The 26,400-nt window shown below is 43.9% G+C and overlaps 5 protein-coding genes and 1 non-coding gene across 7 annotated transcripts in view; 4 read left to right on the top strand and 2 right to left on the bottom strand.

Moving 5' to 3' along the window:
* The window catches only part of LOC143179414 (uncharacterized), a 137,428-nt gene extending 121,321 nt beyond the window's left edge, over nucleotides 1–16,107 (top strand). Inside the window, exons 8-10 of the mRNA XM_076378629.1 lie at nucleotides 5,215–5,527; nucleotides 13,353–13,562; nucleotides 14,748–16,107. Coding sequence (XP_076234744.1) covers nucleotides 5,215–5,527; nucleotides 13,353–13,562; nucleotides 14,748–15,386 — 1,162 coding nt within the window. The 3' untranslated portion in view covers nucleotides 15,387–16,107. The remainder of the gene's footprint in view (nucleotides 1–5,214; nucleotides 5,528–13,352; nucleotides 13,563–14,747) is intronic.
* A 1,241-nt stretch (nucleotides 16,108–17,348) lies between these two features.
* Nucleotides 17,349–20,704, bottom strand: Znt86d (solute carrier family 30 member 7). Of its 2 annotated transcripts, none has more exons than XM_076378635.1 (2): nucleotides 20,459–20,704; nucleotides 17,349–19,943 (listed from the first exon to the last, which is right to left on the bottom strand). In XM_076378635.1, the coding sequence occupies exon 2, from the start codon at nucleotides 19,899–19,901 to the stop codon at nucleotides 18,837–18,839; it is 1,065 nt and encodes a 354-aa protein (XP_076234750.1). In that variant the 5' UTR covers nucleotides 19,902–19,943; nucleotides 20,459–20,704; the 3' UTR covers nucleotides 17,349–18,836. The 2 variants fall into 2 exon arrangements, with proteins under 2 accessions (XP_076234750.1, XP_076234751.1); XM_076378636.1 differs by lacking the exon at nucleotides 20,459–20,704 and adding an exon at nucleotides 20,047–20,138.
* A 172-nt stretch (nucleotides 20,705–20,876) lies between these two features.
* On the top strand, nucleotides 20,877–22,052 carry Rps25 (ribosomal protein S25). The gene is made up of 3 exons (XM_076377751.1): nucleotides 20,877–20,895; nucleotides 21,462–21,554; nucleotides 21,734–22,052. Exons 1-3 carry the CDS (start codon nucleotides 20,893–20,895, stop codon nucleotides 21,995–21,997), a joined length of 360 nt encoding a protein of 119 aa, XP_076233866.1. The 5' UTR covers nucleotides 20,877–20,892; the 3' UTR covers nucleotides 21,998–22,052.
* Nucleotides 21,594–21,662, top strand: LOC143180007 (small nucleolar RNA SNORD57). The gene has a single exon (XR_013002065.1). It is a non-coding gene; the product is annotated as a small nucleolar RNA SNORD57 (small nucleolar RNA).
* Nucleotides 22,053–22,282: 230 nt separating the features above from the next.
* On the top strand, nucleotides 22,283–24,504 carry Tssk (Testis-specific serine/threonine kinase). The gene is made up of 3 exons (XM_076378309.1): nucleotides 22,283–22,777; nucleotides 23,460–24,125; nucleotides 24,244–24,504. Exons 1-3 carry the CDS (start codon nucleotides 22,694–22,696, stop codon nucleotides 24,415–24,417), a joined length of 924 nt encoding a protein of 307 aa, XP_076234424.1. The 5' UTR covers nucleotides 22,283–22,693; the 3' UTR covers nucleotides 24,418–24,504.
* Nucleotides 24,505–25,204: 700 nt separating this feature from the next.
* LOC143179198 (unc-112-related protein) overlaps nucleotides 25,205–26,400 on the bottom strand; it is a 37,074-nt gene continuing 35,878 nt past the window's right edge. The window contains exons 6-8 of the mRNA XM_076378308.1: nucleotides 26,133–26,345; nucleotides 25,824–26,060; nucleotides 25,205–25,756 (exon numbers count right to left, since the gene is read on the bottom strand). Coding sequence (XP_076234423.1) covers nucleotides 25,556–25,756; nucleotides 25,824–26,060; nucleotides 26,133–26,345 — 651 coding nt within the window. The 3' untranslated portion in view covers nucleotides 25,205–25,555. The remainder of the gene's footprint in view (nucleotides 25,757–25,823; nucleotides 26,061–26,132; nucleotides 26,346–26,400) is intronic.

Raw genomic sequence — 26,400 nt, 5'->3', positions numbered from 1 at the left:
AAACGATGACGCGAATCTTGCGAAATAACTCCCCTCGACTTTTCTGCCAGAACTTCGCGTTCAACGTCGGAGCACTCGGTCGACCATGAATGTCCTCTGTTCCCGGGGCTCGTTAGAAGCTTTCAGACTTCCGTCCTCTGGACAGAATGAAATTCTGTCACCTGGCCGCGTTAATTTCGAGCCTCACCTGGCTCGTCACCTGGAAATAGTTCATTGTTCCTACACGCGCCGTTTTGAGAAGTCCCTTCGCTGAAACACAATATTCTCGTTCCCATCGCGCAGTCCATAAAGGAATTCTTTGTTCCTCGTTACGCGTAATACGAATATTAGCGTCCCCAAGAAGAGAGAGAATTTTATACGAATTCCCGACGCGACCGCTTCGAATAATCCCGCTGTCCACAATTTTCGCTGCGCGCTGTTATAAAGGCATACCAAAGATTTTTTAAATATCGAGACCACCGTGCGGCCAGACAGTGAAAGCGGCGCGAATCACGCGGCCAGACGACGAAAGCCACGTGCTTTTAATTTTGTACCTCCGCTCGGTCGCTTACTCGCTTCTATTTACTTTTACTCCCGTAATTTCATTCCTTGCGTGGGTGAGGTGTCCTCGTCGAGCTACGCTTCTGCGGCTCGTTGCCGTGGAAAGCTGTGGAAATTTAGGAAACAGAGAATACCAGGGCCATGTTAAATATTTTTAGTATTCTAACGGCAGCTTTTGCATGCGAGCTAATTGCTGCAAATATGCGTTTCGAAGAAGAATTAATTGTGCCAAAATATTCTTTCTTTCGAGCTTTATACTTGTACTATAAAAACTGTCCTTTTTCAACGTCCTCCCTCTTCATCAGCGTTTATTCCCTTTTAGTCAGGCCGAACAAAATTTGCCCAATTTAAGAAGTTTCACGCTTCCTGAAATGTGCAAGAAGAAGCACAGAAACGCGCAAAGGGTGTCACAAAGAGCAAAACGAATCAGAAGCTCGTGCTTTTTCTCTGTCGCGAACTTGCGGCTGGAAGCCGTTTGTTTCGTCTGGTGAAAAGACGAAAAGAAAGAGCACTCGGGGCTGTATGAATCCGTTTACGAGCCGTAAGCCTCGCTGCGATACATCTCGCGTGAAAACACGCGAAACGGAAGTCAACCGGCTGCGGCTCACCCCTACGCCCCATTGTTTCTTCATTTGCGGACCAGCCTCGGCGTGGTGTCCCTTGAACGCGAGCAACAACATCCACCCTGTTCCTCTGCTTTGTGCCTGTTCATTGTTCCCATAGCTTTTCAGCGGAATTTGACGAGGCCCTTTGAAGCCAATCGAGGACGCTTTTGAAGCCTCCAATTAATGCATTAACTTCGTAAACGAGGGAAACAGGATGGAAATTTCCTGGCAAAATATTCGCAAAATGCACTACCAATGCAAAATATTGTGTTTCCTATCTCTCGTTCGTTTCCTGACCAGTTCGCCAGCTTCGATTACTTCCGGCTACGCGTCCGCTTGGAGGCGTTGCAGAATTTAACGGCAGCGCGTTTCCGCGACGGACGAAACGAACGAATCGCGCTGGCACGCGAGTCAGCCGACCAGAAATAATCCAGGGAATATTTTTCCCCGACGGAGCTGCAATTTACTCGGACTAGCCGTGTTTTTAATTAAAAACATCAACGTCGCCCGGTGAAATGCACGCCAGACGTATCCTCGCTTGCTCGAGCCACGGTTTCGATTCGCTGGAACGTACCAGGGACAAAGGCGAGCGAAACGCGAAGAGGAAAGAAATTTGGAACGTGGCGGGTACAGGGGAGCAAAGTGGGCGCCCCTGCTGGCTGCGACAAAAAGTAAGGGCGACGGGGACGAATTAAAAATTAAATTGGTAGTATCGTTTCGTGTCTAATGACTTGGGAGAAACAGAATTGACGAAATGAGGATTCAGAAATGTGTGATGTGCATCTATATTTTGTATATATGCACAAGTGCAATGTCCAGAGTTTACAAAATGATAAACTTGAAGCGATTCCGTGCACCATAGGTCCTTGAGTGATTAGAGAATTTAAAAATTTGAAAGTTTGATACCCATAGAGGCAAATAGAAAACGCGAACGTTGCGCTAGGGGCTATTAGCCAACTGCTATTTGAGAAAGTCCCGACTTCCGTATTGGCCCCCGAATCAGAACTTTTCAAATAAAGTCCATATTGAATGAGGCGAGTAGATATTTCATTTCAGCTGAACTCACAGCCTATCAATGCGAGTCGTCTGCCAGCAATTTTCCGCTATTTGTGTTTCAAATGAAATACGCCCTCGAACATTCTCTTCGTTATTTTTACACCCTGAACCGAAACATCAGCGAGAAAGTTTTGGACATTCGTGTTTGAAGGAGAACGCTCTTCGGGCACTTGGACCGATCAAAATTTACATCGAGAACGAAGTTTCGTTTAAGTTTCGCCCGGAAAGGGTGTATCCTGGACGATGCACGTCGCCAGGGGGAAAGAGCAGAGCAGAACAAAGTGGAAAGTGGAAAAGTATCGTAGGAAGCGCGGTGCAGTTAACGTCGTTAAGCATCCGGACTATACTTCGGCCTGAAACTTCGGACAATCTTCTTTGAGCGTCAGAGAGAACTAGAAGAGGACTCTAAGTTCGAGGCGCGGTGCAATTAACTCGTTAAGGGATACAATGACGACGCGTTACCATCTACTTCTACTTTCTATCGCCGCGTCCCTACTTCGCGACTCTACAGAGTAACGCGATACGAGTTGCCAACTCACTAATGTACCAGCTTCTCCTGTTTTCCACTTATTTTCTTTCGAAGGAAACGCTACTTCGTAAAGCTTTCATTGCAAATTCCGCGTCGTTCGAATTACCCGTTGAAATACAACCCGTTCTACTTTGCTCCGAACCTCGCTCAAAACTCTCTTAAAAGAGCCACGAACGAGCGTAACTTCAGTTTTACATCGCGAAAGGGGATTGAACTTCGTCCGCCATCTCTGTACTAGCAATTAACTCTGTACCTCTCTTCTAGGTGTCCTTTTATAACCCTTCATCGAAGTTAAACTTCCGTAGAGCACCTGTTCATTACGATTCGAGAGAAGAACTTCCCTGTAAATGGCTGGCCAAGGTATTCCCGGATTTCGCGGGAAGCTTGACTCTGCTTCGACGAATTCCAGGGTCGAAGGGAGTTCAAGAAGAAAGCGGGGAACGATAAAGCGAGTTAACGGGATAAAAATGTCCCAGGGCCCGTTTCTCACCCCGCACCGGAAGCACCAGGCGCGAAATCCCTGGCAGTAAAGCTGTCGAAAGTTAAGCGGGCTGCAGAACGCAATAGCCTCGCGGCCGTTTGACTTACGGGCGCAATTTTATCGCGCGGAAGCTCCCTGTCGGATACCGCCGCCCTTAAATTCCGCTCATTTTCCGCGAGCTCTCGGACCGCGGCAGCTCGTTCCTCCTCAGTTCTCGGTTTTGTCTGCTGCACGCCGCGACCGTGAATTTTATCGCGAAAACGTTACAGGAATTCAATTGCATTACAAAGATTCGGAGATCAGATATGGAACTCGATCTTAAATTGTAGGTTTGGATAAATGTATACTTTCTATTGTCTTTCAATATTTCTCCCCACTTAATATAATATTAAATTGAACACTGCTTAGGGTCGCTGGCTTTCGATCGGGTCGGTCTAGCTTCAACTACAGTTCACGTTCTCCGAAAGGAAGTACTCGAAGACCCACTTCGAAATTTAAATTCGAGTTCCACTTTGCTTGCATGCTGCCAGGATTTCGCGTAAAGAGGAAATCCTCGTGGTCTCGCTTGGGAACTTCCTCCAGCATGCCCCAGAAAGAAGGTCGAGTTTCCTTCGTTCCCTCACTTGCCAAACGTCGTCCTCGGATAAACTTGCCCTTTGTGTCCTGAAAGATCCCAGTGTATTAATTTTTAACAGGCCCCAAACAATCTCTTTTCACTTCTGAAGTTTTCCCTCCAGTCCGCGATTCAGAACGACGTTGTTGAACGGCATTCAGCGTGGCCCCGAAAGGGAAATCAATTCGACGCAGAAGGATTTTGGAGCGCGGTATCTGAAACACGTCGCGCTCGCCTCGTGATCCATCGCCTCGCTCGTGGCCATTTATTTTCGCGAGTGTACAGGAGTGTAAGCGTTTCCTCGTTGAGCGAGCGCTGCGGCTGATATCGAGAAAACCTGAGACCGATACGAGCTTTGATTTAGAGCATCGGTTTTATTGGCCGAGTGGCTTATCCTTGGCGAGGGTGGAGGCGGGGGAACGCGCCGAATAAAATGTTTATTTTCGCTCGCGATTCAAAGCACGGACCTAGCATAGGTACCGCGGCGTATATTTTCGCCACGATAGATACGTCGAGGGCACTCGAGCGGATTTACTCGTGCTGGGTACCATTAAAGGCACGCCATTAGCTGGCCTCACGCTACTGGCTGTGACCCGTACCGCGTTAATAGCCGAGTAAATATGACCCGACCCATGGTTACCATTAAATCCAGACGCGATCCTGACGGTCCAGACAATCGAGCTTCTTAAATTGTCTCTATTAAACGCAGGCTTGTGTTCACAGTGTTACGTCACGTCCGTTTATGTCAAGGTTCGCGGGAATTAAGCTTCTTGGAATAATTGAGGATCAAAAGATCGTGGATTAATCTTTGCTTAATTCATTGGACCCTAAACCTTCTGTTCACAGAAAGGTTACGACTCGTCATATCCCACTGTAACGCAATTTGTTGTCTGCAAGTAGTATATGAGTATTAGGTAGGGCTTAGGAAAAGAGACAGGGGAAAGACTTACTTGGATTCTCTCTTCCTACCCCTAATCCCTAACCCTACTCCCCTCTAGGGACTAGGTAGAGAGAAGAAAGGATTCATTCTTGTAATACTCTTAATTCACCACCTAAGTTCTCCGTTACTTCTGACAGAAACGACAGGAACGAGTTTTAATTAAAGGTCTATCTAGTCAATTAAATAAGGAGACTTCCCCGTCAAGGGATAAAATAGCAGAGCATAATCATCGATCTAAGTTAATTACTAGCTTGTCAGTACCTTTGATTAAATCCCTTTCCTTCTTCTCTTCATCTTCCTGTCTTACTCACTACTTGGATTCAATTACAGGAAACCTTTCACCTTTTTACTCAGAAATCCTCGCCACCGCAAATCAAACTGACGCGACGAATCTGATCAGTCCTAAATTGCGTAAACCTCAAACTAATCGATGTCTGTTCGATGTTTCAGAGAGCCAAACTGTAAGCTGAGGTCTCTGAACGTGTCCAAGTGTTTGCTCGGCGGATTGGACGCGGGTTGCCTGGGCGAGACCATCCGAAGGGCGCGCAATTTGGATGCTCTGAGAGCTGCAGGCGCATCCAGGCCAGCGGACGTGATGCCATTGGTACTGGCATTGACGGAAGCACCCTGCTTGCAACTTCTAGATCTCGCCAGCCCGCGACTCGCCCTCGACGACCATCCTTCTAGGTTGCTGTGTCACGCCCTCGCCAGAAATACCACCCTCAAGCTACTTAGTCTCGAGGGGTGGACCTTCAGAATAGAGGTGAGTCTACTCCATTCATTCGAATGGTTTTATTCAGTTTTCTTAACGTTTAAAGAAGTGTGTACCGAGGAGATTAAGCGAGATAGCAAGATGCAAGGGAAAAGAGCGCATAGGCGACATTTTATTCACTAAGTAAACCAAAACCGAGGAAAGTCGCGGGGATCTGAGAAGATAAATAGAGGCTGGAGCTTCTCTTCGAGTTAGAATCGTTGGAACCGCCCTTCTGCTTTCCTCAGTGGCTGGCAATTCCAAAAGTGCTGGCTGGTAATATCCCGCTGCACCTCTGCAGCTGGTCGACTCTGCAGCACGAAGTTGCATAACATCTCGGCCACGTCGAACGAGGGAACAGAATTCCAACTAGCTGTCTCGATAACAATGTCTGAAAAGTTCGCGCAAGCCTGTCGGTGCGACCACGGCGCCGTCGGAACCTCCTTCAATCTAATACAGTGGCTTCGAGTACCGCGCTATCCTGGCGGATCTTTTATTCAACCGATTACCACTTGCGGTCGGCGTCGAAACAGAAAACTGATTTCGCGGCGATAGAACCAACGCGCGGAGCTTTTTCTATTACGACTCACAAAAATTCTGCAATAGCGCGGCGTTGCCTACAATCTGTTACCTGGATCTTTATTGGATCAGATTATCCGACGTTCCTATCTCACCGAAATTAGTTTCCGTGGCTGTGACCGAATTCTTCCACTCTCGAGACCGAATTTTTCCGCTCTCTCACAGCCCTCGACTTTGAATCACGTCTCACGGGGTCTTTGAAGGAGAACAAATTAAAGAAAAGAGAGGGATGGCCTGGCGATCGATACGGGGGAACCACATTTGGAATGTACAGGGGAATCGTGACTTCTTCGGTTACATCCTCGAGGTTTCGACGAAGTTACGAACAGAGCGGGGCCAGTAAAAGAAACTGATGGCGTATCCAGGGGCTACTAACGATAACTCCGTGCCTCGCAAAAAGAATCCCTCGAAAACTTTGCGGTTCGCTGCCTGGGAGACCGACGCCACCGAGATTCGCACGTACCGCTGTCCTTCTCCAATGAAATTCATTGTTTTAATTAGATTGCAGAGACATGGAATTTTTCAGTTCGACATTACTGTCAATTTTTGGTGTCTACACGCGTGAAATACGAAGAGGAACAGAAGAGAAAATGGGTATCCCACGATTCGTGGAAATTCGGTTGCTCTCGCCATCGAATTTTCGTCGATTTCGGAGTCGTCTGAGCGCGCGGAGTGATTTCCGCCGCAGACCAGCGGAAACGCCAGCGAGATTGGACACTACACGAGCGATTACACGCGCTGATCCCTAATCGCGGCGACTAATCAGATTTATGACTCGTTGAGATTTCGAAATGACCGACTACCGCAGAGGAAACACGGCGTGAATCCACATTTATGCTCAATGCATTGTTCATCGAGTTCCCTCACCCCTTTTGTACTCTCGAAACGCTGAGCAGGGCTGAGGAAACAGTCGGGAACGACCTTGTGCAAAGATCGTTCTGAATGGTAAGGGCTATAGGAATAAGAGAGAGCTCGAGTTGAATTCACAAGCGTTTAATTTGCGATGCAGTAGTTGCAGTGCTTGAAAAAACGGACGACGGAAGATACATAGGTAATTAGAGGAGAACAGACGGAAACAATATAAATCCTTAACCCAATTTGCCTCGTGCGTGGTATGAGAGCAATTAGGAAAGTGAATTCGAATTCGTTGCCTCGGCGATATTCTGTTATGGGAAAAAGTGTCATTACGCGGGCTCGTTATCCAGGAGCAGGACAAGCGAGCGAGGAAAGGCGGCGAAAGGGGTAGCAGAGTCAGAAACAGACAGGAGTATACTAACGAGGAGGAGCACAGAGGATACACCTCGACTTTAATACGCCCCTCGAAACGAGCTCCGACATCGCGAAGAGGATCCACGAAAAACAGAAAATGTTGCTAAACACACAACAGGTGTCCCCGATGGGAATTATTTTCATCACACCCACGCCGATGAGCGTTAATCGTTGCCAGGTCAGAATTCAATTAAACACGGTCGACCATCGCGAAGGCAGATCCTCCTTGTTCCGCTTCCCGGTTCATAAAGCGCTCTGTACATACAGTCGCGCCTAGCTCGAGATTTCTGCGAGGACGTGAGCCCCGGGTACATAACATAAATACGTCTCCCCCATTCCTTCCATTGAACCTCTTAACCTTCCCCCTTGCTCTATCTTCCCGCGCCATTGTTGGCGACGAGCCATTATCTCCAGTGAAGTACGGGCAGGGATGGAACGACAGCCGAAAACCGAGGGAAGAGAAAGAGAACAAGGCCACGGGATAATCCTACCTGGCGCACTCATGGATTACCCGTGGAAGTGGATAATTAATTATCGGCGATTCCACGGAAGAAAAGAGGGATAAAGAGCAAGTGGCTCTGGGGTATTGTTTGGTCTTCCCGCTAATTGCCAGGGAGGAGTCAGCCTGGAAACTTCGACTTCCTTTTGAGTGGTCTCCCACTGTCTTCGAAATAAAAAGCATGGTTTCACTCCACAAGATTAAACGTCGTCCTGTTACTCACATTGGTTAACATGAAATCCTGTCTAGGATGCTCTCGATTTCCCGTTAACTAATGCGGGCACACAGACGGAGGGAAATTGCTTGCGGAATTATCATCGACAATTGCGTGGTTAGAGGGCATTTCGCTAATTGGCGAGCAGTTGCCATTTCTGGGATGCTGTGGACGTATGAAACGAGCTGCGTCAATAGTATGGACTGTCCCAATTTCGAGGAGCGTAGGTTACAAAAAATCTTGAAGGCTATTAGTAAGACACAAAGCTATTCTTGTATGAGAGGATTACTGCTACTGAGAGTATTAATTGAAACAGCTTGTATATGGATCCATTGTGAATTTTGGTCTATGCTAAACTCTCTAGGAACTGTTCACTGCAAAGCTGATTACTGTGTTGACCGTCTGACCACGTATGGAACTGTTTCACTAATCCCCATTGTTCCCTCATTTTACGCCTTAATTAAAAATGCACTAATGCACGAAGGAAACCAGATTTATGGACCATATACGGTTTGTGAAGTGCAGGAAAAAACTTGCGCGCCATAAAAATTCCCTTTGAAGGAGTTACTCGATCGATGTCTGACCAATGCCACTCCTTTTCTACTAGCCAGGACATTACAGTCTGTTTCTACTGCCGGTGCATGAACCAGCGCTTTTGTTCCATCGCCTGTCCTTCAGTATAAAATTCCATTCGCCATTCCATGTGTGAGATCGTAGAGGGAACAAGAAGAATAAATCAAAGAATCAAAGAACCTCTGTCTAAAGGCATTAAAGGAGAAAAAATACAAAAATTCGAACATTGACAGTGCGCAAAACCACAAGCAAGTAATTCTAAAAATTGCAGAAAGGGAAGATGAAAATAATTCAAGAGCAGAAAGCAAAGTTGTTAAACCGATTGGACCAATTTCACGAAATTTGGGATTATTGGATCGCTTAACTTCCCTCTCGACTTCACTTTTATCAAATAGCTTCTGTATCGAGCACATCAAATTGCTTTTCCCGTTCTGTTCGATTTCAAGTTCCGAGTATATCGGTCGCCAATGTTTCACGATGACAAGGAGCCAGGTCCGCTCCGACGGAGGATTGATACCGCGGAAACGAGAGCAAATGTCTCTCCTCAATAAGACGGGCCACGGTTTATTCGTGTTGGTTCGCTTTTCTGCGCAAGATTTATACGCGGATCCTCACGCTGCATTATTCAGCGCGTGTTGCGGGGACGTCGCGACTATGCAACCTATTTATTTAAATCCACCAGCTGTCGAAAGGGCCGCTAATGGCTTTGTAGGACACGGCTCTCGACGCGGATGGCCCTGTAAAACGAGCGACAGAAAGAGGTCTGCTGTGGCGCTGCAAAGCATCGGAGTTAATACGAGTATAACCAGATTCGAAAATGTGAAAACAGTGTGATGTATTTTACTCTTTCATTAGTATTCTCTATTCATTATTCTGATTAAATTGAAGCTCATTGTTTTGGCTTTGAAAAACTAGAGAGAATTGAAATACGTTCTTCAATGTCTCAGAGAAAATAGCTGATTTATCTAAAAGCAAGAGCAACAGCGGAACGCGAGAGATCTCGTCACGAAATGAAGTATGGTATTGGAGAGGATACGGTGGGGAGCGTCAGCAAACAAGATATATGCGACGCGTCCGAATGGATTTTCCATTATTAAAAACGCTCCCGCGAGCACGATCATCCCTGTGATCCAATTTACTTAAATCTGCGCGGGAAGTTGCGAGTCCGTGTGGACCGGAGAGGAGGCTGCGTTGTTGTACCTATTTTCCTGGAAAATAGAATACAGGAGAAATGGCGCATTAAGCGGTCGAATCGATCATCGCCAACGAGCCTGAACACCCAGCTATTAGTCGAGAATGCTTCCTCAAACGGCTTCTTATTTATTATCCGTTCTACTACGATGATTTATGAGATCGTCATTACCCACTTAATGGGTATGCTAAGGAAATCTGTGTTAATCGAATGGAGGAACTCAGGATGAATTCAATCCCAAGATACATTGAGAAGGAAGACCAGCTTCTAAAGATTACTTGGATTAATTTATTATTCAGGAACTGGTGATCAAAGGACTAGATTTTAAGCGGAGTTCGTGCTGAAAGGAATACTTTGACGGATTATTGCCGATTGTGGGGTTCCGAAATGTTCTGGATACTCGAAACTTCAATTAACCTACAACACTGGAGTCGGCATAATGGGGTTGTTTCCGAATTATAGCCGTTTTCGTGTTGTACGCGTTTCATATATTTGCATGAACTCTGTTCATTATTGTTTAGTGCCCAAACTAATATTAGAGAGCAGATAGTTTCCACTTTTGAACGTGAACCACCAACTAAGAAGCGATTTATTCGAATACTTGGTCCGAGAGTGGTCCAGAATAGAATACGAGATTCCCAGCCTCCATAAAATACTTTTTCGAGAGACCCACAAGGTCCTCCATCCTCCCCAATGTCACAAGGGTAATATTGCCCGCAATAAATTACGTGGCACCCTATTCTACTGCCTCTCAACCCCCTCGAACATCATTCTCTGCGGTCCTGACCGACGTCTACCAAAACGCCTGAAAATTTCCATGAAAATGCCATGGTGTCTGACATGTATCTCACCCTGGCTTCACGCGGCATTATGCAAACTGATCTTATAAAGGTTTACTCAAAACAATGTTCTCGGTAAGTGGGAAGAATTTTCTGGTACAGGCGACTCAGCGATACGAGCAGCGTCTCTTATCTCTGTTCACTTTCAGCTTACTTTATGTGTATTTCAAATACGGATCAATATTATATCTGGCCACCACAGTTCCAAACATTTTCTCTATAGAAAAGGCGTCTACCATAAATAGCAAAGAAAATTACAAATTACCTGATTTCTAATTAGAAACCAGGTCAATTGGGACCCCCTGGAGACCTTCTGGGTTTAATCGACTCAATAACGAGGGTAAACTACGCGCCGAAGTGGTGGTTGCGTTGGGCAGGGGGTCGAGGAGGGTTCGAAAAGCGCGTAATTCGCAGAATATCCCCGGATAAATCGTAGAACCGTAAAATCCTACCAGTGGCACGGCGATATCGCACGCGGGAACAATGAGTCAGGGGTGGGCAGATTTAATTCAACGCACGAGGGCGATTATAAACAATGCGGCACGGGTTGGAGGCTCCCACCTCCCCTATGAGCATCGCCATTATTGTTCAGCTCGTCACGAATCGGGATGATCCCTATTTAAAAAGGACTGCGCCGATTCATTGAATTTATGCGGCCAGTGGACGCTATTTTTCAAGCGAAACTGGACGAAAGCTGCCACGCGATAGAATTAACGGCACCATGGGCGAAAAACAATTTTCCTGCGGGAGTTTTCCACGATGAACGGCAGCGGCTCGCCTCGCAATTCCACGATGACGTTAACGACAAACTTTGACCGGTTTGCTGCGTCCCGTGAGAAAGCAAATTGGTGTCGCGATTCGCGTTAAAAGCCAGCCTCGTAGGCAACGTCATTAATTATTCCGTAGGAATCGGTGCAATGAGAGCTGATTTGCCAAATGTCCTCTGCCTGTGACTGGCTCGATTTCCGGATTTCCTCGTGGCTAGCGATCTCGTGGCGAGTCGGTTAAACGCTGTTGAAAATTTGCGAAATGCTAGGCCAACTTTGCGGGAAATTCGAAGCATTCGTTTGACTATCGTAGCCTTCCTATCTGCACAGTTTGCCGAGTAATTTCATCCAGCTTTCGTTTCATGATTTTCAGATATCCCTAGAAACTTTTATTCCCGAGTTGTCTAGATTAAATGGATCTATGGTTTTCGGAGATGGACCGTGGTATGTTTGCGGAGCGTTAATTTTGCCGGGGAACTAAGCGAGAATTCTTGAGCGTGGCGACAAGTAGAAGCAGTTCATTATATTTCAAGGAAAACGAAGTGGAATCGGGGTCTCTTCCCTCTTCGGTAAGAGACCATAATTTTGGCCAATTTCCCTGGCATTATTCAAGCCGAGGGGCGCAAAAACTACCCTCGTAAATTCTACCGACGAAATTATATAACGCGACAAAGAAACAGAGTGGAGGACAAAAGTGTCCGTGAATGTGTTCGAGTTCACCACTCCGTTCCTCCTAATGGATTACTGTAATCCGAAATACTGTTTAAAAGATTAAACATTGTGTAAGAGGACTAAAAACTCAGTATCCATTATGAAGATATAAATTATGTAACGCATGTACTTAATTTAAATTGAGAAAAGGACATTTCTGCCCCAATCCAATAAGCCCAAATCCACGGTCCACAAACTCTGCTAGCCACGATCTCGGTCGCAATTTTCCACTGATAGCTCCCCGTTTTCCCTTCTTTGAGACTGTCTTCTCTGAGCCACGCAAAATTCCCCAGGGCGGTTGTTCCGTAGAATATTGCATAAGGCTCGGTTACGCGCGTCGCATTTCCTCGACGTCACTGGAGCCAAAGTAGAGCGAAGCCGCTTGCTCCCGATCGAACGAACTTCGAGATCAATTTGAAACTGCCATGCTGTCGCGTCGTTGCCACTTAATGACGCCTCCTCTCGAAACTGTGTCGTCTAATTAGGTCGTGTTATTTCGAAGCGACGCATCTCGATATATCAATCTTGTTTGCAGAAAGTTCGTATTCTGCCTTGAGGATCAGTTTGTTCGTGGGCTTAGTGGCTCATTTCGAGTGGTTAGAAATCCTGGCTGGATTGTAGAATGGCTAAATAATATACTATACTACAATGAATACCTAGAGAATATTGCCATCCAGATCATCCAGATGATGATGGAGCTACCACGAAACCGATTTTGAGATTAATCACAGACTGTTAGCCTTGTATTATCGTCTAAGCTTCGTTTCTCGTAAAACGCGATCCTATAATCTCGAAGCCCATTGTGCTCGCGTACTTCGCTTTGTCCCTGCCTTATTAAAGACTAACTGAATACTGCCAGTGATTTCTACAAAGTGATGCATTAAGGCCATATTATATGAAGCTAGCGATATAAAAAGTAGCAACTAAAAAAGGATATTCAAATAGATGAATCTGCTTAAGTGTTCCACTCTCTTTATTAACATTCTCTTCTCCAGTAAATATCTTGCATCGTGAATGTCCAAAACAGCGAGTTCAGCTACAAGCCACCACTGAACAGAGAGTTCTTTACTTGCAAGAAAGTTGTTCGTTCAAAGCATACAAGTTCCTAGGGATTCTAATCGCGCTATTTAAGAACCTTCGCTCAGCAAAAGCCACAAGGCAGCAGTTTAAAGCGGAGAATGCGTGGGTTTGCAGGAATCGGACAGCTTGGCAGTATTCTCCGAGCTGCTGAGATACACGAGCGTCCGCGAGCTGAGCCTCTGCAACGCTCGACTGCATCTGGCCGTCCACGAAGGTCCTTTGGCGAGATTGGGGCGCCGGGACGACGCTGGGGCTGAACTTTTGAGGGCTGCACCGCCTCCTGCCTGCCCCGCGATTGTGTTCCTCAGGCTGGCCGGTTTTCAAGTAAGTAATCCTCTTTCCAGGACCATTCTACTTTGCCCCATGCTCGGGATGAGAAAGGACTCCATCGTCCTTTGACTTTACTGGAAGTTGGCAATTGCGAATCTGACCGATAACTCGAACTATGATTTATTCACTGGTTCATACAACGTTCACCAACAATCCTCTCTCGGGATGTTCAACTAAAAGTTCGCCTTTACTTTCTAATCGCGGAAACAGGAGCACTGAATTCGAGGCAGCTCCAAGGTAATAAGGAATCAGAGCGGAACACAGATAGTTGGCGAATTAGTGAACTGGTGCCCCTGCGTGCAAATCCGTGCCTTTGTAAATGGGAATACATCCGGTACAAGATGATCCAAAAGCACTCCGCTATTCCCAGAGAAGGTGTGCTTCATAGTTACCCCCCTCAAAGGCATAAGTTTCCTCCATCGATATTCAAGTCCTCCGTAGTCCTGAGTAAATACCTACGCGTATTCAGGAAACGGAACGTAACGACGCGAGTGGTTGTCGAAGAGAACGCGAGTCGACGTATCAGGTTCCTGAGGATCTGACACGGCCCATCTGAGACACTCGAGCCCGCTCGAACCGGCTGATTCGTAATTTGAGGACGTCGATGATTCGTTTGCGGTCTGGCCAGCGGTCATTCTCGTCGTGGTAGATTATTCATCTTGATCGTAGAACTGGTTTCTTCCCTTACAGATAAAACGACTCACTGGTTAGAAAACCATCGTATAATCGATATCGCGTGCAATTATAGTCGAGATAGTATTCAGTGGACCCGAGAGATTATAGAGAACGAATAATCTTAAGTAGAGTGGTCCTTGCTTTAGCATCCACTACTATCCTCACTAATTTTTGCAAATTTTAGTACAGATAACAGTCTAAATATAGTTCTAAACATTAAAGTGGGCCCTACTGTAACCATTAAAGTAGTGGATATACTCCACTCCTAGCAATTGCTCTAAATTGTCGATCCTCCATCCTCGCAAGAGGTCACACTCTTATTACTCTCCTGAGAGACATATCGATGTCTCCCCTTGCCTCTTCCAGACGTTCGATGATTAGAATTCATCCGAGGTCCCCGAAATTCCCATTCATCTTCGTTACTCGTCAGCGGCGAGTAAGAGAAAGGGAGCAGGGAAAAGTTGTCGCGGGTGAGACGACTGATAGCATTACGTCTGATTCCAGGTGACAGTGAACGATCGTCTGGCGCTCCGTGGCCCTCTTCTTCTGCCTTTCCTCGCGGGTTTCACCGCCCTCAGCGAGCTCGACCTCTCCCTGGACAAGTCCACCATAGGCGGCAACAGCGGTTCCCTGTTGTTCATCGACGACAAGATCCTCCAGCAGTTCTTCGCCTGCCTCTCCTCCCACTTCAGGAACCTCCAATCCTTGAGGATTAACTTCTGGCGAATCACGTTGGAGGACAGCGAAAAGACGATGCGACAGATCTCGAAGCACCTGAAACTATGCAACCTAAGCTTCCTGAAGGCGAATGGATTGATAGTAACTGATAGCGCGAAGAAAGTGCAGATGGAGCACATTTTTGTTCAGACGATTCTGACACACCTTCAGTACCTCACCTGGCTGTGCCTGGACGGGGTGGATCTGACAGAAACGCAGGCGTCTAGTATTGGAAAGTGTGTTAGGGACCGGTATCCGGGCACTTCCTTGGAGATCAGCGCCAAGGACGTGCACGTGAGATCGGTGAAGGCTCTTGTGGCCGTGATAGAGGAAGGTGGAAGAGCTGAGGTGGTATACACTGGTGGATCCAACTGTAGATTGAAGATCACGAAGGTCCAGAAGAATGGCAAGGGCAAGAAGAAGTGAGGTCCTTACGAGGGACCCTTGGATATCAACGACTTGGAGTTTTCTTGACTGTTTGACCACGGATGTGGTCGAGGGATAGCGATGAGAGATTTAGAGAATTGATCCTGGATGGAGGAAGTTACAAGTATAGAAGAACGTAGAGAAGGGGAACGTTGAAAGTAGAATCGATTATTGAGGTACGGTCGCGTTATGATCTTTAGCCGCCGATCCGGTGAAACGGATCTCGAGGAAGGCGGACGAGATGCTAAGGAAAGTAAACGAGTAGTTTTTAGAGACGAGTCGAGTAACGTCAAACGCGTGTATCGTTGACGATTTTAGCCATAAGAGGCACGTAGGATAAGAAGATTATATTTGAGAGGAAAGTGTGAAGAGGAGGATCTGAAGCCGACACTATGTGGATTTTCGTCTTACTGTGATTTCCTTTTCTGCGCGTGGTCACTCTCCTAACGATAGATCATAGACCGTAGGCGTTTTATTAGCTCTCGAGTATTCTCGAGGATTCTTTGAAAGCAGTAGGAAGAGGTCTCGGAAAAGTAGAGACGGGATATCTTAGTTTTAGAAGAGAATGGCGTCCTATTCGGGGAAGAAGGAATAAATGAGCAGGTGGGACGGAACAAGATGCGATTGTCTTGCGAATGACCAATGCACAGTACGTACAGGTACGCGTATTACTAAAAGATATTTAAAAATGAAAGAAAGGAAAGAAAAGAGGCTGTTGCAAACTAGATACGTTCGTTGTTGTTAGATGGAGTGTAAAATACGATTCAGAGTAATATATTATTATTAATTAATTAATTAACACCATTATTACGATCATCATCATCATTATTATTACTGCTACGATTATTAGCACATTCTGATCGGGATTATTAAATGTTAACGATCGATTGAATCGCAATCGACGATCCAAGAGTGAAAATGGCTTTACCGGGTATGACGCGTTGTTGGAGACTTTGGAGAAATTTTATAGATTATTATAATTCTATATGGTAGCGGGTAGGAAACGTGTCCAGAGCGGAGGCACGTTGTCGGATCTTTGAATTCTGTGGTACATTATATAGAGAAACGATGGCTATTATATATTGTATAAAAAATAAAAAAAAAAGGAAACGAAGAAAATATACTTTAACGAGGAAATACGTGCAACACGACTGCCAAATCGTAAATCGTAGACTAATAACCGCGATAATTAATCACGAGCTCGTTACTTTCTAGTGATAAGTCGATCGCCGAACGTTCACGGGATCTTCCTTTCACAAACTGCCAGCAACGAGAACCACGGACAACACGATACTGCCATGCATCTGAACACCTAAGTTCGACACGAGATAAAGTCGAATATTTCAGTTCACAGCTTTACGCGAAACAGTTGATCCACACAGCGTTCGCTCGCCCCATTTTTTCTCCTGCTCGATTACTTCGCAGACAAGACGGACTTTTTGACTCCCTTTTTTATCCATGTGTCCAAGTTTTAGATAGACGTGGGGCGAGCGTCCCGCACGGTTTTTCATTTTTGATAGTTTGCTATATGTATATAAGAGACACACTGATCGACATTGTACGAGACAAACGAGATATCTGTTACATTTGCGAGGCCGTTTTCAGAAGAGAACTAATTACGCGGCAGGAACTGAAATTAACGCCACACGCGAACATCGAGAGAGGCATCGAAGACCTCGTGTGGAGTTAGCTTCAGCGATTTTATTATAAATATTTATGTATTTATATGTGTATACATATCCTTCAAATAAATGTAATATGTGTTTGAAAGCCCGTTTGAGTGATTTCTGGAGTCGACGTTGTGGAAATATGGACTTAACGAGGACGACTTTAAAGAAAAAACTTCTTTGATTAAGAAATGAAGGTAACGTCTAGACTAATATGTGGTACGATTCAGTGTAGCGTAGAGGAAGATACCAGGAACAGTTTAAGAGGATACATCAAAGAAGGTATATACTAATATTCATTATAAGTGTTTTTCTTTATTATTTACACTCTGCCAATGTTGAAGAGATATTCTTCGGTCTTTCATCTATACAGTAATGTTAATAAAACGTAACAATGTTGACTTTCATTCTGGAAATTGCACCACTCTTTCGTGGGAGCCTGATTGAAGTCAAGCTCAATACGATCGCAAGTTGTTCTAGATTCTAGAGCCTTATTGGTGATAATGCAGTACTTCAATAGAAAAATTCTCTACGTTACTCTTAGGAAGTCGTACATAATTTCTATCAACGTTTCGTATCATCGTGTCGATAGATTTTGGCCTACATCATCACAACTTGAAGTATACGAATCATATTCTTCGCCTAATGTGGAATGTCCCGGTCATGCACACACTTATAAGTCTGTCGTGAGTTCGAAGATGTTACAATGCTTGTAAAAATGATTAATTCAGTCGCGCGTGTATAAAATGTGCAAGGATGAATCGTATCAAAAGATCGCGCGAATCAATGAATCAGTTTTTTTTTGATCGACATACGAAGAGAGACTCTTTCGTAGACTTTTAGAGAAATGGTCTATAGTATTCTTATTTTGATATTACTCGCAATTCGCCTATTAAATACAAATGGTATCTTAGAGATACAAATACGTCGTCATGACACAATTTTCCTGTACGTAATAAATATTCGTGAACGCTTCTTTGCGCGAACAGAACGTACAAAGTAAATACAATCTTGAGGAGAGCACAATTTCGTACAGACGTAAGAATATCAATTTATATTACATTTTATAAAGTTGCATTTATATATAATATACATTTCGTATTTTTTGTATAGTAATGACTAGCTGTCTACAGCTGTCTATGTATTCTTATGGCCGCTCTTCGACACACTTTCGACCACAATGTTCAAGTTTTACATATGGTAATGTACACAAACTTACACGGTAACAAAAGGGAGATAAAAATTGTTCAGCGGATGTGGCCTAAATCAGCCATGCAAAAGATAAAAAAATCTAATCAACGCTACGCACCAGCGATTTTTCTAAATTTTAAATGCATTTTGATACAAAATTCTTTCACGGGCGATGCAAAACTTTATCTACAACTTTCAGTCGGTGAGCAGTACAGAGTCGAAGTTCTTGTGATCAGAGACAATTACAATTCCGTAAAAGAAACCTATCAGTGATAGATATGAACGAGCAGATGTACAATAGCAAAAATGAAAAAATGATATTGAACATTAGATTTAGAATCATCCTTAGGAACAAATTGGCATCCTGCGTCAAATGCTTTCAGCTTTTCTATAAGTAAATGGACCCTTAAACAATCTGTAATTCAAGATGATATTCACTATTACTTAGAACAATGCATCCACACAATTGTAAGACAGCAAAGATATTTTGCGCTAAGGCGGTATTTCTCGCTTGCTTCTGACAAACCCCGCAAATGAAAATAGTCTTGGAGCACTTGTAAGAACACTTGATAAAATGCGTGTTTTTCGTAGATCACATAGGTGCATAATCCAATTGGACAGTTAGATGCCTTACACCAGCTGCTTGGAAAATCATTTGCGTATGCGCTACGACGTATTTAGGCTCCACGGTTCGAGCCACTTCTAACTTCAAGCATCCGACGTACACGTCCGAGCATAGTGTCCAGAAGTGTGGTTCTTGTACACTATAAACGCCAGCAAGTTGGGTCACTTTGTTGTAACACTGAGGCAGAACGTGATCCAATGCTGCTGGTTGTCTTTGCATTAAGATTTCCCACGAGTCTTTCATTAATGAAAGCACACTTAAAACTATCAATACTGCAATCAGCATAGAACAGATTGGATCTGCTATAAACCAACCAAACAGTCGTATCAATATCGCTGATATAATTACGCCTACTGATCCGAGAGTGTCTGCCATGATATGCAAGAAAACTCCTTTCATGATCTGTGAATTTGTACCGCTGAAGGAAGGATCGATTTCTATATCATGGTGATCGTGACTGTGACTATGGTTCATGTGGGAATGTCCATGACCTCCATGAGAGTGGGAATGCGAGTGAGAGTGGCCATGTCCCATCCCATGGCCATGTCCATGCCCATGTCGAAACACGTATATTCCTACTAAATTGACTAACAATCCCAAAATGGACACAACTAAGAGTCTCTCGTGTTTTATCTCTGGCGGTTCAATTGACCTTTCGACAGCCTCTGACATAATGAACAGGGCAATGAAGAATAAAAGCAGAGCATTGACGAAACCTCCCAAAACTTCTGCTCTCACGTAACCATAGGAGTATCGTTCGTTTGCTCTCCATTTCGTTATTACTGATGCGGCTAAACCAAATAACAAGCCAGTACAGTCAAAGAACATGTGGAAACTGTCCGATATTAAGCCCAAACTGTTTGTCCATACTCCATAGAGTAACTCTATGAAGGCGAAGGATAAGTTGAGCAAGAGGAATAAGAACAAATTCCTGGTATTTTTATCTGAGAATATCAAACGTTTCCATCCTAATAGTTTTTCCTTTATCCGGCTGCTCAGATTTCGGGAGTCCTTGTGCGAAAGTGGAAGCATTTTGCAACAGTGTCAGAGCTGTTTTCACATACAATGCTGTTCCTGTAAAGAAAGAAACAATTTTTTTAATCAATTCCACCACATATGAAAAATTTAATTAGTGAGTGGATTCTTTAACTTTAAAATACTAAGTCTTAATACTTACTACTTATACTAGTACTTGTATATTTCTCTAAAGTATAATTTTTTCAAATGAACCTCCCAATTACTATTATCTACATACTAACGCAAGTATTTAAACACAAATTCTCTTCTTCAACAGAAATAAACACTAAAGAGAGTCAAAAATATGTCAAAGACAAACACTGCTGACCACACAGCTGATAAACGATACCTCCGAGTATTCGTTGATGACATTTGCTGGTACGAGCAAACATTACTTTTCTGAATGAAACATAGTATTCGCGATTGCTTAGTACATCCTCGTTAATTATAATAAGTTAACCATGCGACTATTGTCGACGACTGATACCGAGGAAAAACACGATTGACACGTCGTAACAGTGAAAGGATTGTCCCTTAACCTAACATGCGTGTATCTACCATGAGGAACTCACCTTTCTGACAGAGAACTGAATGTGAAAATCGAGGTGTCTAACCGATTTGAGGACTCTGATGGATCTTCTCAAAACGAATACATGTTGTGAGTTCGTCAGAGGTCGAAAAAACCGGGCTGCGAAAACACTCGGCGTGGCGCCATGCTCAGCACGCTGCAGCCACTCCTGAGGCCAGGGCCACTGACAGCTCGACAAAGTGTCACACGTGACACTTGGAAAATATTATCTCCAGTATTTGCATAAAAATAGGACAGGTGAATCGATTTTAACAAAACCACTAATTTATTCACTCGTTATAATCTGATTCTCCTGAATATTATCCTCTTTTATAGACACGTCATTGACTAACGAAGTGATGCAGAGGGCGCTATAGAGATAAGCATTTGGCATGGCGATTGCCGTACTTCCCTTTTCTTTCCGAGTCGACAGCCATCATGGTGAGTACTCGCCGAGGCTTTTTCCCTTTTGTTTTTAATTGTGCTTAATTCGATGTCATTTTGAAAGTGTAATGAGAGTTCTTGTTCGCGTGGAGTGGTGTTTTTAATTGAATAATGTATTGAAGAGATGTGTGCGGATTTTATACGCAGATCAGATAAATAACCTAGCATCAGTGACCGTCCACATGGTGTATACGATGCACTCGTAGTGTTTGACTTCGGAAATTTTATGTTTACTTTCTTTCAATCGAGCATAAATTTGTAGGAATTTTCTGATGTTTGTGTGTTAAATGAATGTGGGAATTGACAATTTTGTCGGTGGTTCAATGTCTAACCTCTTTCACATGTTTTGTTGACACGGCGAGAAATTGTAGGAGGATATGTTAGTCTTGTAAAATATGTTGTATAGTCGATATATTTTCTGAATAATATATCATGATGAAAATTTATCCAGTTGAATTTCATGATAATAAAATACTGATTTAATGAGCCTGATTAATGTTCTATGTATACATCTATTATTTGGATTCGATGGACATTTTGCTTACTGGTATTTTTTATTTCAGCCGCCTAAGAAGGATACTAAGGGGTCTTCAAAGCAACCACAAAAAACACAGAAGAAGAAGGAGGGAGGATCAGGTGGCAAAGCCAAGAAGAAGGTGAAGTTTTTTCAACTATATTGCACTAACATAAAGAAAATTAAATGATGAACATTTATTTGCTTGAAAAACCGTGGAAGCAAAAAGCTGATTTAATGAGCCTGATATTACATTTAATTAAACAAATATTTTACCAAATTTGTATGAATGAAATTAACATTGCTCATTTGTCATTGCAGAAGTGGTCCAAAGGAAAAGTACGCGACAAGTTAAACAACCAAGTATTATTCGATAAAGGCACATATGAGAAGCTGTTGAAAGAAGTACCACAGTACAAGTTAATCACACCATCGATCGTCAGCGAAAGGTTAAAGGTCCGTGGATCACTAGCCAGGAGAGCACTGATCGAACTGCAACAGAAGGGACTCATCAAACAAGTAGTGCAACACCATGCACAGCTTATTTATACGCGTACTACTAAGGGTGACGATCCGGCTGCGTAATTCGTTTTTACGCAATGTATAAATTCGTTTAATAAAAAATTTCGATAAGCCCAAACTCTGCCTTAATTTCTGTACTCGCGTTAATTGTATTGAAGCTGATTCAAAGAATTCATATTATTATTAGGAAAATAGGATAAAATGTAATAAAATATGTTATTATAATAGTATGTAAGAACATTTTTAGAGCAATGTCATATACCCTGTGTTCTAGAAACACGCGCCTATAATTGCAACTTGAAGATAATTCAGAATCGAAGGTAGTCACTATGAAATCGCGCTCGCGGGTCAACTGTTCGTTGTTTCTAAGTATAATGGCTGTGTTCGAATGAGATACGAATCTTCTCCTCTGCCCCGTTCCGTACCAGGTACAAGCTGGTCTCGACGATCAAAATTCTAGTGCACGCAGCCATCTGAAATGACAGAACGAACTCCCATCGCGAGTTTATCGACGTAATATTACCACGAGTTGTTCCCTGGCTCCTGAGCGGAGCGTGAATCGCAGCATCTATCACGACAAAATTCGATCAAAATAAGTTGAAGGAAAAAGTACGAGCAAGACAGCCAAGGACCTTAATATAATACAGGGTAAGAAGAAATAAAACAGCACAAAGGATTGAAGGGAGGAGGAGAAACGTGCGAAGAAGAGGAACCAGTTATCTGTTATCAGGATCGAAAGTCCAATGAAGATCCACTGGCATGGCCACGCGACTCAGCCCCCGAAATTCGGAGGTGAACGCTCTTGAGCAGCGAGGCTATCTTATTGGCAAAAAGATCGGACAGGTTGTATACCCTCGAACATTCACTACCCCACCTGTTCCTTAACCTCTTCCACTTTCCCCCACCTGCCTCTTGCATCCACTTTGCAATATTGTCTCTGCAACTGTGACACGCGTTTCTTTTTTGAATTGGCCGGTTTGATGCACATCGTTCTTGTTCGGTGCATTTAAACGATTGCGCGACTTTTCCGCTATATGTCTTCTCGTTAGTTGGCCCCCATTTAACTTTTTCTTCCTGTGTCCCTTGACTTCTTTTTTCTTGGGCATTAATTGTTGCACTCTGCAATTTTGTTTAATGATCTCTTTCAGCTTTCAAAAGAAATCTCCACTTTTTTCGACTACTTTCCCTCAGTTTCATTCTCTTTTCGGCTTCCAAATTAAATATATTGGAACTTGGCAAACGTTAGGGCTCGTACGCGACTGTGCACCTGGCCGAATATGTCGATGGAACGAGCTCGAAGAAACTGCGTTTAGCTTGTAAGATATTTGACAAGGAGAAAGCACCCCCTGACTTCCTCAACAAGTTTTTTCCCCGTGAACTCGAAATCCTTACAAAAATTGAAAATCCCCATATTATTCAAGTAAGACGAAGTTCCATAAAGCGCACCGATCACAAGTAGAAACTTCCTAAAACTTAAAAGAGTTCGTTCTAGAAGCCCTGGACTAGCAATATCAAAATTTTGCAGGTGCACAGTATACTACAACGCGGTCCAAGGGTTTTCATCTTCATGCGTTACGCCGACAATGGTGATCTGCTGGACTTCGTAAAAAGGAACGGCGTTGTACCAGAACAGCAATCGAAGCTGTGGTTCAGGCAGATGGCTTCCGGTCTCCACTACCTCCACGGCAAGAACATCGCCCACCGTGACCTCAAATGCGAGAACATCCTCCTATCCAGGAAGTTCAACGTAAAGCTAGCCGATTTCGGTTTCGCGAGGTTCTGTGTGGACCATGAAGGCAGACGAGTCCTCAGCGAGACTTACTGCGGCTCCGCGGCCTACGCTGCACCGGAAGTCGTCTCTGGCACTCCTTACAACCCGAAACTCGCGGACGTCTGGTCCCTCGGAATCATCCTGTTCATCATGCTAAACGCTTCGATGCCCTTCAATGACTCAAACCTGAAGAAGCTGCTGAAGGACCAGATGTCAAGGAATTGGATGTTTCGCTCGCGAGTGAGGGACACGGTGTCCGCGTTGGCCAAGAATATCGTCAAGTATATCCTTGAACCAGATATCACGTTGAGACTGACGCTAGATAGGGTCCTTGGACATGAATGGGTGCGGGCCAAGAAGGAAAAGCCAGGACTTCTCACGGGTCGACTCGTACATTCGGCGCCGCCTAATCACCCACAGGTGATCTATTTTTTAAATTCAGTTTATTAATTGAACAGAAATGTCTTTATCAGCATAATCTAAGGAGTTTGTAATTTATATTGTAATTAATATTAAGAGATATTTTTGTTTGCAACAGGTATGTAGTGGAGGTGGAGGAAATATGGTTGGGGCGGGAGCTGCGGGAGGCTGCAACGTGCCTGTGGTTTTAAGAGGACTATCATCGTTTAAGAACTCTGAGCAAAATCAAGGTACAGTCGTGAAGTCCACAGACAAGCCGGGAAAAGATACACAATTGCCCGGAGTCGTGTGAAAGATGATGGAATCGTCAAGGATGAACCAGCGTTGTTCGCGAGTCGAACGTCGACAGGGTGCGTACACTCCTGCGCACTGTTGGAGACATGGGTGTTTTTAATTCATTTTTACTTTCCTGACTATTGATGATCTATACATGGTTTTTAATAGTACATGCTTTAATAAAGAATTTTACGATTTTAATGATGCCTATTAGCTCGTGAGTATTGGTTTCTTTCGGAAAGCAAGGAAAGGATAATTCTCGGATTAATAATAATTAAGTTTATTGTACAACTAGTGTCTATTAATATACAAAACTATAATTTTCTGATAACACGTTCGAGAACGTAGCAATTATACGTAAGATAAATAATATGCAACGATGCAAGTAAATATTATTAATATAATATAGTTTACATTAAAACAACAAATAATTTACACGATTCGGTATATTGTCGCAGCGACGAAGTCGATCTCGCTCGGCACAGCACCCCATACTATCGAAAAATACATGTATTTGCCAGAGGGAGATTGACCTGGCGACGGAAAAAAAAGGTCATCGAGGATGTCCTTTAATAAGGTCAGGGCTAAAAGAGAACATACTTATCGGTGTAAAAATATTAATTCGTTCCATGACCTTAATCCGACTTAGTCAACAGAGTCGCGTGTAGAAAAGGGCGCGGTTTACCATCTAGTGGATCAGTTGTTGTGCGTGTTTTGACTCGGTAACAAGACGTGTTACTTTCCATCAAGGAGATATACGAAAATTTGGGTTACCGATATATCATGTACAAACCTAACTCACCGTCACGCGAGTGTCACTTTACAAGAGATTATTTTAAAGTTGAGATTCTCGATCAACCATTAACGTCTCTCACGCAAACATTAAATTCGCTAAAAACGAGCCATTGCCGACGTGAGTTAAAAACTAGCGTTCTTTATAGGAACGCAGCGTTATGTGTTTAAACGACACGGTGTCCTATTTACAAAATACTATATTAAAGCATCTAAGTGTGGGTTTAAGTATTTTTTACAAGTGTCAGCCAACGAGTGCCGCGTCGTTTCTCAGATCAGAATATTCTGCTTTTTGGTACGACAACGTAATTACATTCCATTTAGTGTTAAAGTCGTTAGATACACATTTCTCTCTTGTCTGGTTAAACCCATCCTCCGGTTAATTTGTGGAACATCTCCTCGTTCAACGTCTGGTTCGCTTCCTTCGATCGCATCGACAGGAATATGTAACCCCCGATGAACTCGTGAACAACTTTACAATCTGCGGATTGGCACTCGAAGATGATGTTTCCTTCCTCGAACTGGACCATCATGTGTTTCACCTCCCAGTTTACGTTCCATGCCTGCAGGAATAAAGTATTAGCAAAAAATAATTCATACAGGAATTCAGTATAAAACCAATTTACTCACTTTCATAGTATTATATCTCCAGGTCTTCAAATGATCGCCACTGTGAAGTTCCATTCGCATCAGCCTATTGTTCGCGATGCCCAACAATTCATCCTTGCTCTTTCCAGTAAATCTGACTACGAAAAGCGAGATGCCATACTCGGGAAGAGACTGCCAGGCTTTTATATAGTTCAATTTAGCTTCTATAAGAGGAAGATCCTTGACATTAGCGTGTGCCTCAAGAATCCTCTGCACCAGCTGCAAAGAAGGCCAAAAAATCAGTCAACGAATACAGTTATCTCAAAATCGAGTAATATTCCCGACCCATACCTTTCCTTTGAACTTCTTCACAAATCTGGGTGCAACGTAGTCCTCTGGAGCAATATCTAATGCATTTGGATTGATTGCAGGTGCAGGCGCAGGCCTCTGCAGTTGCAGAAATGCTATGATACTGTTCACTTCACTTTCATAAGAAGCGTCTGCAAGTGTACGTCCCTTGGCTGCCAGTCTACACGCTGCCATCCACTTTGCGTATTGCTGCTCCTACATCAATCAAGGTAAGTACGATTTTAGTATCAGCAAGAATTGTCTATCATAC

This window comes from Calliopsis andreniformis, chromosome 5 (assembly GCF_051401765.1).
Source record: "Calliopsis andreniformis isolate RMS-2024a chromosome 5, iyCalAndr_principal, whole genome shotgun sequence".
NCBI lineage: Eukaryota > Metazoa > Arthropoda > Insecta > Hymenoptera > Andrenidae > Calliopsis > Calliopsis andreniformis.
This window is presented reverse-complemented; position numbering and strand designations above follow the sequence as displayed.

Excerpts from the sequence above, each read along its gene's own strand:
- Tssk (XM_076378309.1), top strand. The coding sequence starts at position 22,694 with ATGGCCACGCGACTCAGCCCCCGAAATTCGGAGGTGAACGCTCTTGAG. Across the intron at positions 22,778-23,459 it reads TTGGCAAAAAGATCGGACAG|GTGCACAGTATACTACAACG; the intron begins GTTGTATACCCT and ends AAAATTTTGCAG. Across the intron at positions 24,126-24,243 it reads CGCCGCCTAATCACCCACAG|GTATGTAGTGGAGGTGGAGG; the intron begins GTGATCTATTTT and ends TGTTTGCAACAG.
- Znt86d (XM_076378635.1), bottom strand. The coding sequence starts at position 19,901 with ATGCTTCCACTTTCGCACAAGGACTCCCGAAATCTGAGCAGCCGGATA.
- Rps25 (XM_076377751.1), top strand. Across the intron at positions 21,555-21,733 it reads GTGGCAAAGCCAAGAAGAAG|AAGTGGTCCAAAGGAAAAGT; the intron begins GTGAAGTTTTTT and ends TTGTCATTGCAG.